The 16,356-nt window shown below is 39.6% G+C and overlaps 1 protein-coding gene across 2 annotated transcripts in view; it reads left to right on the top strand.

The window, feature by feature from the left end:
• LOC140477040 (neural-cadherin) overlaps positions 1-16,356 on the top strand; it is a 261,541-nt gene that overhangs the window by 109,814 nt on the left and 135,371 nt on the right. For both annotated transcript variants that reach the window (XM_072570203.1, XM_072570202.1), the window contains exons 2-4: positions 5,473-5,664; positions 6,922-7,147; positions 12,141-12,345. In XM_072570203.1, the coding sequence (XP_072426304.1) occupies positions 5,473-5,664; positions 6,922-7,147; positions 12,141-12,345 (623 nt within the window). The remainder of the gene's footprint in view (positions 1-5,472; positions 5,665-6,921; positions 7,148-12,140; positions 12,346-16,356) is intronic.

The following is a 16,356-nucleotide window of genomic DNA, read 5'->3' as shown; positions in this document are numbered from 1 at the left end:
GGATCCAGTAGTTGCAAATTCCAATAGCACAAGGCAAATTGAGACTAAAGCTTTGTCTACCCTTTCCCACGTTGGACATTAACAGTAATCTTAGGAGCCCCCTATATCTATGCATGACATTTCCACCTCCCAAGATAGTAACTAAATTTTGCCTCACTAATGAAACTGCCAAATTAATACTGAATTTCAGCAAAGTTTGTGTTGAGACTATATGCTTACTGGGAACTGACTTGAGGCGAGTGACTCATTTTGTATAAGGTAACAGACCCAGGGCGGTACGCAAAATATTGGAATTGAAGCAAAGCATTAGAATTGAAATTAAGCTTCGGAACAGAAAATATAAAGAGCTAATCCTGTGTACCCCAAGTCCCCGCCCGACTGAAGCACTTCAGGTTTCATTTTCCTTGCCTGTTTAATTTCATGAATAATATGCATTCATCTGGGTGTAAACAGCACTGGCAGTGGGTTTGCCGTATCTTCATTATGAGGTTTATTTTCAAGGGAAATCAGAAATGTGCTTCCATTTGGTTTAGATCTTGTAGACACATTAACATTTCTTCCATGACATTGCTGAGTGAGTCTGGCTGTGCCATGGGATTCTTCACATCAACCTGACCAGGCAAATGGGGCTATACAAAATGTTTTAGCAAAAGATTACAAATCTGACAGTGCAGCGCTCCCTCACTAATGTACCAAAATGTCAGTTTAGATTATGTGCTGAAGTCCTGGAGTGGGAATTGAACTTGTAATTGTCTGACTGAAGCAAGCATATTATCACTGTACTGAATTCACACTTTTACAGAGTCAAATGGGACTATGAAGAAGAACAACACTGATCCCACGTGAAAAGAGATGAGAAAAGATTAGAGAGGCTTTGGCTTTACAGTCCAGAAAAAGCAATTAAGAAAGACCTTCTTTGAAATGTGTAAAATATTAAATAGCATAGATAAATTACATCCAGATTATTATTTTTAATTAAGTCAGGGAAGTAAAATAAGAGGACATACATGGAAATGAGCAAAAAGATTTTAAATATCAGAATTTTTTATTCAAGGAGAGATAAATATTTGAAATAAATCTGCCAAGCTGGATCATGGAGATAGAGGTAGACACAGAGTTGTTAAATACAATTGGATACCTTAAGAGCAAGAGTTAGCATACTGGAAGGATGCAGTTCAGTGGGGAAAATGTTCTTTGCTCATAGAGTCATAAAATTGTACAACACAGAAACAGACCCTTCAGTCCAACTCGTCCATGCCGATCAAATATCCCAAACTAATCTAGTCCCATTTGCCAGCATTTGGCCCATATACCTCTGAACCCTTCCTATTCATATACTCTTTCCAGATGCCTTTTAAATGTTGTAACTGTACCAGCCTCCATCATCTAGGGCTTCTCATATTTTATTATATATGCCATATCCGTTTCTAAGATATTTATAAATCACTGAAAGGGACTGTGTTTGTCAATTAGCAGCGACAGTGGGTTGGTGGTTGAATCATTTAGTTTAAAAGTGAAATTCTGAGTGTTTGTTAATGTTATTGTTCTGCATATGGGGCTGAATTTTACAAATTCTGGCTGGGTGACAGGGGTTGAACAGTAAGTGTGCAGTCATTTCATTCTGGTGCTTCTAGTGCTGAGTAACTCATTTCATTTGACTCCCTCAAGATTAGAGTAGTGCTGGGAAAGCACAGCAGGTCAGGCAGCTTCTGAGGAGCAGGAAAATTGATGTTTCAGGTAAAAGCCCTTCATCAGGAATGAGGGCCCTCGTACCTCATGAAGGGCTTTTGCCTGAAATGTTGATTTTCCTGCTCCTCGGATGCTGCCTGACCTGCTGCGCTTTTCCAGCACCACTCTAATCTTGACTCCAATATCCAGCATCTGCAGTCCTCACTTTCGCCTCATTTGACTCCTTGTCCACCTTCAGTCGAACCAATCTCTCCTCAAAAGACCGACCACCCATCCCCAGTAACAGCCTGTGAACCTCCATTGCACTCTGTGGGAAATATATCCATTCTTGCAAAGGGAAACAAAAGCTGCACACCATACTCCAGATATATCTCCCCAAGACCCTTTATGTTTGCAGTAAGACATTTCTACTTCTTAACTCAAATCCTCTTGTAATGAAGACCAACATACCATTTGCCTTCCTAATTGCTCACTGCACCTGCCAATCTAATTGCAATCATTGGTGTCCAAGGACACCCAGATTCCTTTACTTATCCTCATTTCTCAATATGTCACTATTTAAATAAAACTCTTCCTTTCAGTTTTTCGCAACAAAGTGTATGACTTCGCATTTAGCTACATTGTACTGCATCTCCTCATTCACTCAACTTGTCCAAAACATATTGAAACCTCCTTGCATCCTCTTCACAACTCACAAACCGCCCAGTTCTGTGTCATATATTTTGAAATGTTACATTTGATTCCCTCAATCAGGTCACTTATAAATATCATGAATAGCTGGGGCTCACACATGGAGCACTGATTCTTGCAGTATCGCACGGATCACAGCCTGCCACTCAGAAGAAGTCCCATTTATTCCCTTTCTCTATTTCCTGTCTCTCAATCAATTCTCGATCCATGCCAATACATTACCCCAATCCCATGAGCTTTAACTTTTCCCACTCACCTTTTATGTGGGAACCTTATCAAAATTGTTTTCCCCGAGCAGTTACAAAAAAGAAATAGAATTTGCTAATAGCTTGTTCATTGTTTTTGTTTTCAAAACATTGAGAAGGCTTCTGATTTCAATGAAAATGAAGTATTGCAGCCACTGGTGATCTGAAATGGAACCTGATGAGTTTCTCCAGTACTTTGATTTTATTTCTGATTTCAGTGCTTTCCGTAATAACGAAGACTGGCAGAATGACAAATGAAATGTGGATGTTTAGTGCAAGAGAAATGGAATATAAACGTTATGAGACTTTACTGCAGCTATACAGGAGCACTTTGGGAATACCATATATAATTTTGGTCTCCTTATTTGAAAATAATATAATTGCGATTGAAGCAATTTAGAGAAGTTTCACACAACTCTGTGTTTTCCCAGATGACCAGAGCTGGTACCTAGTGGCATTTGTCACTTCCACCAGTGTGTAATACCAGATAAAAGTTGTTCAGGATAGTTTGCTGCCACTAATTCTCCTTTGTCTTTGCCTTGCCTATCTAGTAGAGGATACTGCAGTGTAGAGCATCTACACAAGGGACAGTGTTATTAGATAACAAGTGGACTTGTAATATGTTAGTAATAAGTACAACTGCACTTAGTCAGGCACAAATACTAAGACCTTTGGGAGCTGGTCCAGATACATCTATTCCCTTTTAAGCTAGAATGGAACTCTTTCTCTCACCCTAAAGATTCTGTGTGTGATAGAGTAGAAGCCAATGTCATGTGAACATTAACCCCTTCAGAACTATTACTTATACAATAAATTCATGAATGGGAAGGAGGGTTTACATTGTAAAGAAAGTTTGAACAGATTAGGGCTATATCAATTGAAATTTAGAAGGATGAAAGGTGCTTATTAAAACATAAACCTTAAAGATTCTTCATAGGGTGAATACTGGGAGGATCTTTCATCTTGTTGGACACACTAGAAGTAGAAGAAGCAGAGATCAGAAGGTCTCCCTTTAAATATAGAGATGTAGAGAAAACCTTTTTCCTCAGAAGGCCATTAATATGTGGAATTCTGCTCCCCAGAAAGCAGAGAAAGTCCAATTTGAAGCTGTAAGATCTGGACTAAGGTTACACTTTAAAACTCTGCAAAAGACAATAGAGCATATGTTTTAGCCTGTTACTGTAACAGAGCTTTATTTTAGGAAACCATTGCTTTGAAACTAAATGTTAAATCGTGCTTACTCTGCTTTGTGGGTGGAATAAATTTTGCCATGATGTTAGCTGAAGAGGAGAGATTGGGATTTTGGCTTCCTTTCTTTTCTCCAATAACACTTGAGACACTTTCTGGCCTTTCATAAAGTTCAATTTTAATAGGGTATACCAGCCTTAAACCAGCTGTCAAAAGTTAAGATTTGGCTTAAGAATACTTTGGAAAGTTATTTCATATATATCATGTAGATATATATAATAACTATGGGCTCGTTGATTCTTATGCAATTGATATTCTTGACATGAAATGCTCCATTCTTCAAGGGATTTAGTGAAAAGGTATCAGTTTGATATACATTCTCCTCGAATCTGAATTAAAATCATGTTCGGTTATTTTGGAAATTTCACTTTCCTTAACTTAAAGTTTGAGTGGAATTAACTTAAGCAGTTTCAGTCATTTATATGTCCAACCTAGAAATTGGCAATAATGCTTACTAATTTGCTTTCTTATATGAAGAGATCATGATGACTGGAGTGAAAAATGTAATTGGATTGAGCCTTAGAAAAGTTGCTGTGATGTGGCATTGCATCTAAAATATCCTGAAGTATAAAAAATGAGAGTCTTGATGTCAACATTGAAGAAGTAACACACTAGGAGAGGCAGTGGTGTCATGGTAATACCACTGGGCTAGTAGTTGAAGCTCACAGGCAAATGTTCTGAGGACGTGGACTCCAAACCAACCTTTGCAGATGGTAAAATTTGAATTCATTAAAAATCTAGAATTAAAAGCTAGTCCAATGATGACTTATATAACTACTGTCAATTGTATTAAAAACTGATCTGGTTCACTAATGTCCTTCAGGGAAGGAAATCTCCTATCCTTATCTGATCTGGCTTACATGTGTCTCCAGATCCACAGCAATGTGGCAGACGCTTAACTGCCTTCGGGGTTATAAGGAATAAGCAATAAATGCCAGCCTAGCCAACAAAATCTACCTCCCACAATTGAATAAATGAAGATATAAGTGTCCACTGTGGCCTAATTGCTAGATCTCTCTGAATCAAAAAGATTTTGTTTCAAGTCTCACTCCAGGTGTTGATTGTTGAAACCTAATTGACTCTCCAGTCTATGCACTTTCTGAGATGCTGCCTTTTGGATGAGGGTATTAAACTGAGATCATATCTGCCTATTAATATATTATTTTAAAGAAAGGCTGGTGAGATATACCTGGTATATGGACCAATATTTATCCTTCAAATCAGCATTACAAAAAAAAAGATCATTATCTCATTGTTCTGGAAGCTTGCTGTGCATAAATTGGCTGCCCTTCTTTCTATATTACAACAGTGAGTACTTTTCATAAGTGCTTCATAAGTTATAGAATTCTTTTGGACATCCACAGATCATGAAAGGTACAATATAAATACAATTATTTATTTTTCTATTGTATTGATGACATTTATCGTGCTGAGGATAAAGGGACCAGTTTACAAATTTCACAGTTCTGTTTCTACAGGTTGTGACTAACAGTGTTCACATATATGTAATTGGAAAGATTAACTGTATTTTAAAAACATTATCTAGACCCACGTGGAGAAGGATGAGAGAGACAATGTGATGATTATTGGCTTTATGCAGGTGAAGACTGGTACTTATCCCATTTGACAATCAACGTGCTGAGAGAAAGCTTTCCAGAGTGGACTATGCAGCCATTCCCCTATCTAACAGTGGTACCTTCAGATGCTCCTAAAGGTACACCTGTTTTCCAGCTTTCTGCAAGGGATGATTCAGATCACTCCACTGATGGGATGGAATACTTTTTAACAGAAGGTAAGAAAGCAAGCTGAAAAGCATTCTTATATATGTCAACTGTTTCAAAAGTGGGAATTTGTTGTAGGTTTTTTTTTGTTTTACTCTCTTTTCTATGGTATGTCCTATCCCCTTGTCCCAGCTGTTGGTAATACTAGACAAGACCAAACCCAGAATGAAGCCTTGTTCAATGGATCATATATTTATTTTTTATTGTTGGTTATCATGATGATTGGTCATCAAAACATTCATATGAGGCTACACATATTCTTTAACAACAGAACACAAGTTTATTTCATAATAGGATAAATCAATGTGTGTTATATATATTATGTAGATCTTACATAAACGGTAAAACAAACAGGTTTTCCAACATTATCGTTTTACAGATACTCTGTCACTGAGAAATGAAGCTTAAAGTTAAACCCTTCAATTTTTTTATTTAATTGACTCTTCCTTATTTCTTTTCCTTGGACTGCTAAGATAGTTTTATGATTTCTTTTGGGGTTTGTTGATGTGAATCTTTTAATTCTGATGGCTTCAACCCATTTTCAATTCGGATAGCTGGAACACCTTGGAAACTCTCACAACATTAATACTTCAAAGATTAAAACCTCTTCTGGCAGGGTGACTGGTTCACCTGAATTGCAACCTTGAGTATTCTGATCTGTAACCAAGAAACAAAACCTGATTTGGTGACTTGGAAAAAATATATTAAAAAAAAACCAACTGAGACTGAAGTACTGAAATGTTTTGAGGATGAGAATTTTTGAGAATTTTTCATGATGGAAACAGTTGCGGCTATTTCAGGCTGTTGTACATGCTCAGGCTATGTTCTCGTTAGGCATCTGTGCAATCTGATAAATATGCCAAAGAATGAGGCTAACTGGATAACTCATGAGTGAATTATGAACAAGTTCACAAATGAAACTATTTGTCATTTTATTCCACAATAGAATCTACTTACAGCACTAGTATGAAATTTTAAAATAAAAGTAATATTGTATGCATGATTTTGATGCCATTCATTTCTGTAAAAATCAATTTGCAGAATGCTAATATTTCTTCAACGAGTGATATTTACTGTACTTATAGTCCAAACCAGCCCTTTGGCAATGTTGTTAATTTATGCTGAAGTTGTTCCTGTTCTTCTTATCTTAAGACATGCAGTGATTCTTCCAAGTGGAAATGTTATCAGAATAATTCAAAAGATAAAGGCTTGGATTTATATTGATTCTTCATCTTGTGCTTGACATATCATGACTCTGATACCTATAGGTGGAGAAGAGAGATTTGAAGTTGACAAGAGTGCAGGCACCATCAGGACCACTGGTTCAACTCTGCTCAGACACAATGAATATGTTTTAACTGTGATGGCTGTCAACAAGCGGGGTAACAAAGGCCCTCCTGCATCTATTTTCATTCTGGTTGGCTCCAGACCCCCACAGTTTACCAATGTGTCCTACAGTGTCTTTGTTTCCGAAAATACACCAGCAGGAGAACCGTAAGTACCAAATACTGCAACCTATCAATGTAAGACACATAGCTCAAACACAGCTAACTTAAATAGCTGCCATTCCTCTAAATGTGCTAGAAACCTTTAGTACATCTTTGATACCACTTTATATCTGCAGGAATCATATTCCAGAAAAATTTGGCAATTAATCTTGGTAAAAGAATGAAACTCTGTTTCCAAGTAAAAATGTTATTAATTTGATATTTGTACCCTTTTAAATTTATAGTAATATGTGTAATATCAATGGGAGATGACAGAATGTTACTTTATTGAGACTGTCCTCCTCTCACAAATATCCCAAGATCCACATATACTATTTCTAGTAAGAAGTTTCTGATGTAACATAGTTGTAAAGTTTATCAGAAATAAATGTGTTTTTGCCAACAATTTCCTGAGCAGCACCATTCCCCATAGCTGCTTATGTGGGAAAAAAATGGAACATCTCAATAGCTTTAGTCATCTGCCTCTTTCCTAGAGCTAAGCAACTACTTATCAAACACATCAATGAAGCAAGGCAATATCTCTGTAGATTAGGCTTCACAATACCAGTACTTGTTTTCAACATAAACATGAAAGGGATGTACTTTAACCACAAAGACATGAATCAAGACATTGAAAAGATTAGTCTCTTTGTTTATCTCATTCTAAAATTTTATACTGCATTCCACAATATCTTGATCCAACGAGATGTGTAAACATTTATCAAGGTTTTTCAATTGACTTATTTGTCATGCTTCATAATCTGAAATAAACTGCAGAAAAATTATGTAGTCCCTCCCGAGCTCAAGTATATTTCTGAAAAAAGGACTAATGAAGGTAATACCTTCATTACCTTTATGTACAAAAACAATACACTATTTACGACATGCAACAAGAACATAAACATTTTAAAGACATAGCAGATCAGAAATCAGCAGTGGAGAGAACAAATAAATTATGTTTTGGGTGCATATTCCTCATCAAAACATTTGTTTTGTGAAACTAGCCACCTCCTGCTCCAAAATGTTCCCCAAGTTTTTCCACAATTATTAAATTTATTGTACATTGACTCAAGAGGAAGCATTGACAACTTCCAGCAGCTCAGTTGGATGCTCACTTCAGGGTGGTATTTGCCATTTTGGATCTCCATTGAAAGATATTATTTTCATCCCCTATGTTAACTGATAATGACATTAACCGATACAACAGAAAATAAGGAAGCATGTTGTGAGAGATTGCAGAGCTCAGAGTTGTTGAGAGATCTGGGTATCTGAGTGAATGAATCATGAAAGGTCAGTACGAAGTACAGCATATAATTCAGAAAGCTAACAGGATGTTATCAATTATCAAGAGAGAAATTTAATATACAAGTTATGGAGATTGTATTTCAGCTGTACAGGTAATGGGTAAGTCGAGAGTGTGGGGCTGGAAAAGCACAGCAGATCAGGCAGCATCCAAGGAGCAGAAGAATCACTGTTTCAAACATAAGCCTTCATCAGGAATGAGGTTTGTGGACCGGGAGGGGGCTGAGAGAGGGGGGTGGGGCTAGAGGGAAGGTAGCTAAGAATGCAATAGGTAGATGAAGGTGGGGGAGAAGGTGATAGGTTGGAGAGGAGGGTGGAGTGGATCGATGGGAAAGGTAATGGTCAGGTCAAGCAGACAGTGCCGAGTTTGAGGCTTGGGACTGGGATAGGGTGGGGGGAGGGGAAATGAGGAAACTGGTGCAATCCACATTAATCCAGGATTGCAGGGTCCCAAGGCAGAAGATGAGGTATTCCTCCTCCAGGTGTTGGGTGGTTGGGTTTGGTGATGGAGGAGGCCCAGGACCTGCATGTCTTTGGTGGACTCAGAGGTGGAGTTGAAGTGTTCAGCCTCAGGGTGGTGGGGTTGGTTGATGCGGTGTCCCAGAAATGTTCTCTGAAATGATCTGCGAGATAGCACCCTGTCTCCCCGATGTAGAGGAGACCACATCGGGTGCAATAGATACAATAGATGGCATTTATGGATCTCCAGCATCTGCAATCCTCACTTTCTCCTAGGATATGGGTGAGACCACATTTGGAGAACAGTACACATAGAGGTATCGGGGTAACTCATAACAGATTTGCTATTCTAATACCTGAAATGAGCAGGCTGTCATAAAGAAAGGTTGGACAAGCCAGGTTTGTAACTGTTGGAGTTTAAAACAATAAGAGGTGACTTAATTGAAGCCTAAAATCCTGAGGGGTTTGATAGGGTAGATGTGGAGTGGATGTTTCCACTTATGAGAACATCGAGAACTAGGGATCATTGTTGAAAAATCAGGGTTGCCCATTTAAAACACAGATAAGTCTTTTTTTTTGTGGTTTGTGAATCCTTGGAACTCTTTTCCTGAAAAGATGGTTGAAGTAAAGTCCTTGAACACTTTTAATACTGAGGTAGCCCATTAAGCCCATTGTGTCCATGCCAGTAAACACAGATCTGACTATACTAATCCTATTTTCCACCTTTTGGCCTCTAGTTATTGACTCTCTACTAATGCAAAGAGTGACTTCCTAACAACCCTCCACCCCATAACTTCATAATCTTATCCACCTTTATCAGGTTCCTTCACAACTTTTGCTGCTTCAAGGAAAGCAACACCAGCCTGTCCAAACGTTCCTATACCTCAGATCCTCCCAAAGCAACATTCTGGCAAATCTGTTCTGCATGCTTGCTTAAAAACACATCCTTTATATCATATGGTAATTAGAACTTCCTGCAGTTTTCCATTTCTGGACTAACCAATGTTTTACATAATTTCAGCATAAACACCTTGCTGTAGTTTATTAGATTAGATTAGATTACATTACATTACAGTGTGGAAACAGGCCCTTCGGCCCAACAAGTCCACACCGACCCGCCGAAGCGCAACCCACCCATACCCCTACATTTACCCCTTACCTAACACTACAGGCAATTTAGCATGGCCAATTCACCTGACCAGCACATCTTTGGACTTTGGGAGGAAACCAGAGCACCCAGAGGAAACCCACGCAGACACAGGGAGAACGTGCAAACTCCACACAGAGAGTCACCTGAGGCGGGAATTGAACCCGGATCTCTGGCGCTGTGAGGCAACAGTGCTAACCACTGTGCCACCGTGCCGCCCATCTTTATGTCTCAGCTAATAAAAAATAAGTGTGCATTGGTGATCATCTTCAAAAATTCTGTAGTCTCTGGAGCAGTTCCTACATATTGGAATGTGGAAAATGTAACTTCATTATTTAAACAGGGAGGAAGAGCAAAAGAATTGCAGATCAGTTAGATTAACACCAGTCGTGGGACAAGCGAGAGAGTCCATAGTAAAAGACATGGTAACACAACTTTATAAAGTATTAATGGGATTGGATAAAGCCAGCATGGGTTTATGAAAGGCAAATCATGCTTAACAAGTCTGCTGGAGAGTCTTGAGGATATAATAGAATAGATAAGGAAGAAACAATGGATGTGATATATTTCAATTTTCAGAAGGCATTGATAAGGTCCCTCATAAGAGGTTAGTGGGCAAAAATAAAGCCCATAGGATATGGGGTAATATATTCACAGATATCAAGAACTGCTGGACAAACGGGAAACAAAGTGAGTATAAATGCATCTTTTTCCAAATGGAATGACTCATGATATACTGCAGGAATCAGTACTTAGACCCCAGCTGTTCACAATATATATAAATGACCTGGACGAGGGAGTCAAATGCAATATTGCCAAGTTTGCTGATAACATAAAACTGGATGAGATTTGCGTTGTGAAGAAGTGGCAAGGAAGCTTCCAGGTGATTTGGACAGGTTGAGTGAGTGAGTGAGCAAACATGATAGATGCAGCACAACATGACTAAATGTGAAATTATACACTTTGGTGTAAAAAACAGAAAGGAGGAATTCTATTTAAATGGTGATACATTGGGAAGTGGACAGGTAGTTGCAGCAAACAATAGGGAAGGCCTTCATTGCAAGAGGATTTGAGTTCAGAAGCAGGGATGTCTCATGATAGTTATACATGGCCTTGATGAGACCATATTGGAGAACTGCATGCAGTTTTGGTCTCCCTACCTGAGAAAAGACCTACTTGCCATGGAAGGTATGCAGTGGAAGTTCTTAAGGTTGACAGGAATCTCCTGTACAGAGAGATTGGTTTGACTGGGCCTGCATTCACTATAGTTTTGAAGGATGAAAGGGATATGATCAAAATTTATGAAGTTCCAAAGGCCTAGAGAGACTGGTTATTTACCCTGGCTGAGGAGTCTAGAATCACAAGATGGTTTCAGAATATGGAGTACATTGTTTAGGACTGAGATGAGAAAAAACATTTCCTCACTTAAATGATAGTGAACCTGGGTTGGGATATCTGATTGGTATGAACAGGTTGGACCAAAGGGCCTGTTTCCATGTTGTACATCTCTATGACTCTAGCAAATGTTCATTTACGTTATCACTGTGGTCGTATGGTATTGTCGCTAGACTGGTAACGTTCTGGGGACTCGGGTTAAAATCCCACAACAACAGATGGTGGAAATGAAAACAGTTTTAAAAAAGGCAGGAATTATGCAACTCATGATGACTGTGAAACAATTATTCATTGTTGGGAAGGGAAAAGAAACTGCCATCCTTACCTGGTCGGGTGTACATATGACTCCAGGCCCACAACAAGGTGATTGACTCCTAACAATCCTCTGGACAATTAGGAATGGGCAATAATTCATGGCCTGGCTTGCAATATCCACATTCTGTGAATGAATAAAACAAAAAATTGAAATATATGGTAGCGTTTTTCTGATTAACTGGAAACATGGAAAACCTATACAAAATGTTCTATGACTGTAACTTTGTATGATAACATGAAGAAGTAAGATGTAGATCTTCTGATCTACAGGAAGTTGACATCTAGATTTTACATGTAACTAATGGAGATTAGGGGTTTATATTAGGCTTGCTAGAGACACATGAGATATTTTCTATAATTGTTTGTATCTCCTTTTTGACAGATTGACAATTGTAGAAGCCATTTCATTCCAGAGGAAGCCTCTGTCATACTCATTGCTGATCAATCCCACCAGTCTGTTCAGTATCAATCAGGACAATGGGGAGCTGAGTCTGTTACACAGCATTGATTTTGAAAGTGAACACCACCTCTACCATCTATTGGTGCGGGTACTGGAAACTGGCACAGGACTCAGCAGTGTCACCGAGGTATGGTTTAGAAAGCAGAAGTAATTTGAATAGTTTAATGTCTAATTTACTGAAGCAAGTCTTCTGCTTTTTCAAGTCCAAATTTTCAGCAAACACAGATACTAAAATATAGGAAAAAAACATGTCTCATCAGAAATACAAACTGTAGTTATTTTTTGTGATTATTTTTCTCGGGTGTGTTCCTTATTTTGGGTACATTGGAATCAGTAATATTTAGCACAGAAGCAAAGTCAGTGCAAATGCTGGAAATTTGAGATAAAAACAGTAAATGCTTATCATACACAACAGTTTAGGGAACAGCAGAGAATGAATCAGAATTTCTTGTCAGTAATCTTTAACTGGGAGATCAGAACTGGAGACAATTAGAAATGTTACCGTTTTTAAGCAAGTTTGATGCCCAGGAAAGAGGGACATGAGGAATGAGCGAGAGTTCTGTTACAGGATGGGAGATCAGAAAGATTAATTTACAGAAGCCAGAAGGAGATGGTAATAGGATGAGTGAATAAATAAAAGGTGGCTCTTGAGGATGTGTGAATGGATAAAGCTGAATCACCACGAACAGCCGCTATGAGAAACAAAAGGAATGATAGTCATGATCTGAAATTATTATCTTTATGTTGAGTCAGGAAGGACCATAATACATAGCAGAAAGAGTAGGCATATCAAGTCACTGCTTCTGTACCTCCTACTGAGCACTACTACATGAGGCAGAGGTCAGAGAAGTCAGAGTGGGAATGGGAAAGAGAATTAAAATCACAGTAAGCAGAGGCTTAGAGCTGTGCATGCCAACTGAGTGGAGGAGTTCAGCAAAACAATTGTCCCATCCATAAGTTCCTTGTGTAGAGGAAATCACATTGTGAACAGCAAATAAAATACATTAAATAGAAAGTGTGACTAAATTGCTGTTTCATATCAACATTGATTTGGTTGGTGGAAAAGAAGGAAGTTAAATAACAGGCATTACATTTTCTATGCTTGCATGGGGTTGGTTGTTGAGGATGGTCGAGCAGTAGGCCAGGGCATCGCAGAGTGAACAGTGCTTTCACAAAGTTAAAAGGGGAAAGAGCTGGCTCAGCAAGATGGCGGCGATTCTGTAGACCTGCTGTGGACAGCTCTGCCTAACAGCCAAGGCATACTGGTGTTTTTTGCCATCCCTGGCCAACTTATGTGGTTGAATCATTAGTTTAAAAACTTATAGAACACATATTTATTAATATTTGGGAGTGGGAAGGATGCCAAAGGGAAAAGGGCTAAGCAAACAGCAGCAGGGAGGACACTCCCCTGCAGCACCTACCACACCAGAGACTGCAGCAACAGCAGCCTCTCCTGAACCCCCCGCTACCCCCCCCCCCCAGGAGGCCTGACAGACTCACAGGAACTGGCTGCGGCGATGGGGAGACTTACCTTGAAAGTTGGGGCTGCAGTTGAGGAGATCTGTGGGGAGATTCGTACCCAGTTCCAACCTATCGCATCCAGGCTGCAGAAGATGAGCAAGAGATCCAGGGCCTCGCGAAGTGGCTGGAGGAGGGGTGGGTCGAACTAAGGCCTCAGAAGCTGCGATGGAGACCTCAGGGGCTGGAGCGAGAGATGCAGGCCTTGCGAGACCATATCAACGACTTCGAAAATCGAGGCTGGAGGATAAATCTCTGAATTGTCGGGCTCCCTGAAGATGAGGAAGGTCAGCAGCCAGTCAGCTTTTTTGAAACTGGCTGCCGAAGATTTTGGGCCTTCGCATGGAGTCCAGCAGGCTACAGATTGAAAGGGCGTATCGGGTTACAGTGCACAGGTCAGGGCCAGTGCAGTGCCCGTGCCCGGTCCTAGTGCACTTGCACTTATATAAGGAAAAGCAAAAAGTGATAGAAGCTTCTAGATCCCTCAGAAAAGATCCACAGGCACTGCTGTACAAGGGGTCAAAAATTGTGTTTTTCCAGGATTTCTCTGCAGCTGTAATTCGAAAGAGGAAGTCCTTCGATGAAGTTAAAAAGAGGCTGAGGAACCTGGGCATCCAATACTCCATGAGATACCCCGCAGTGCTCCGTTTCAGCCACGAGGACTCAATTTATACATTAGACTCAGCGGATAAGGCTAAAAACTGTGGACACTTTAAAATAGATGGACTGGTCTGAAGAATATGGTTAATGTTTGTTCTCTTTTCCTTCTTTCCCCATGTTTTCCCTTTTTTTTGTATTCCTTTATTTCTGCCTAATAATTTCATTTTTGGAAAGGGGGTAAAAACCTTGGAATAACCTTTTTTTTAAATAACTGGATTTTCTGATGGGAAATTTTGTGGATGTTCTTTGTTGTCTCTCCCCCCTCTCCACCCCCCCCCCCTTTTCTTTTTGTTTGTTCTGTTTCTCTTTTAGTCCCAAGTAGGGGAGACATGAAGCCAGGGATGGATGGAGTGCTCATCCTCACTTTGTCTTTTATCTGTTGATTTAAGGAATATCTCCTTGGTTTTTTTTCTGGCCTAAGGCTGGGGCACAGTCTGGGTTTGAAGGAGCTATGAAGGAGGGGATGGGTAGGGTGAGTGCCCCCTATGGGCAGGGGGAAGAGTCTTCCATTCAAGGTTTTATAGTTAGTTTTCTTTGTAGTTTTTTGGTAGTAATAGTTGTTTATAGTTGTGATAGATTAGTTTTTGTAAATATAGTTCTTCGATTACTAGGATATTGCCTGGTCTGGAGGGAAGATTTTGTGAGGAAAGGCTGAGAGACTTGGGTCTGTTCTCATAGGAAAGAAAAAGGCGAAGGGGGGATTTGATTGAGACATACAAGATGATCAGAAGATTAGATAGGGTAGATAGTGAAATACTTTTTCCTAAGATGATGACGTCAGCTTGTACGAGAGGGCATAACCACAAATTGAGGGGTCGTAGATTTAAGACTGATGTTAGAGGAAAGTTCTTTATGCAGACAGTGGTAAGGGTGTGGAATGCCTTACCTGCTAATGTAGTCAACTCAGCCACATTCGGGAGATTTAAACAATCCTTAGATAAGCACATGGTTGATTTTTTGATAGTGTCGGGGGACGAGCTGAGAATAGTTCACAGGTCGGCACAACATCGAGGGCCAAAGGGGCTCTTCTGTACTGTATTGTTCTATGTTCTATGATTCTATGAGTCTTTATTTACTTGTGCTCGGCACTTTATAATCAGGGATCCCCCTCCCAGTGGTTCAAGGGTCTCTGAAAGGGAATATGGCTAAGTGTCTTATTAAATGTGCACCTGGAACATTAAGGGAAGTCATTTGCCTGTTAAAAGGAAAAAAGTGCTTTCTAGCCTTAAAGAGGGGAAGGGTTGATATTGCTTTGTTGCGGGAAACCCATCTTGATGATGGGGAACACCTGAAATTACTACAGTGGGGTTATGACTGGGTATTCTTTTCATCCTTTACTACTAAAAGTAGGGGAGTGGCAGTACTTATTCAGAAAAATCTTCCATTCACATTATTAGAGCAGGTGAAAGATGCGCAGGGAAGGTTTGTGATAATTAAAGCCCTCATACATGGGGAGGAATATGGCATCTTAAATATCTACTGTCCTCCGGCGCATCCCCTCAAATTTTTGATTAGTGCTTTCTCTAAGTTGAGTGCTTTTGGAACATGGCACATTATTATAGAGGGGGATTTTAATTGTCTTTTTGGATCCGATGGTGGACAGGATGCCTTGTGGGCCCCCAACTATTTCTTCGCAGGCCAAGCAGGTGGTTGACTTATGCGATGAGTTGGGTCTGGTGGATATTTGGAGATGTCTTCATCCTACCAGCAGGGACTTCACCTTTTTTCAAACCTACATGAATGTCACATGAGGATTGACCTCTTTCTGGCTCCCTTGGCCTTTCAGGATTTGATTATGGTTATAAAATTGGGAATATAGCTATCTCTGATCACGTGGTGGTATATTTGGAGGTTGAGGCCAAGAATGAAGGGCTAGGTTTGTGGCACAGGCGTTTGGACCCTTTTCTCCTTAAGGATTCCAAATTTGTGAAATATTTTTTGAAGGGGTTTCAGGAATTCT

Source organism: Chiloscyllium punctatum, chromosome 5 (genome assembly GCF_047496795.1).
Source record: "Chiloscyllium punctatum isolate Juve2018m chromosome 5, sChiPun1.3, whole genome shotgun sequence".
Classification (NCBI taxonomy): domain Eukaryota; kingdom Metazoa; phylum Chordata; class Chondrichthyes; order Orectolobiformes; family Hemiscylliidae; genus Chiloscyllium; species Chiloscyllium punctatum.
Note: the sequence above shows the minus strand (reverse complement) of the source record. Positions and strands in the feature narration are given on the sequence as shown.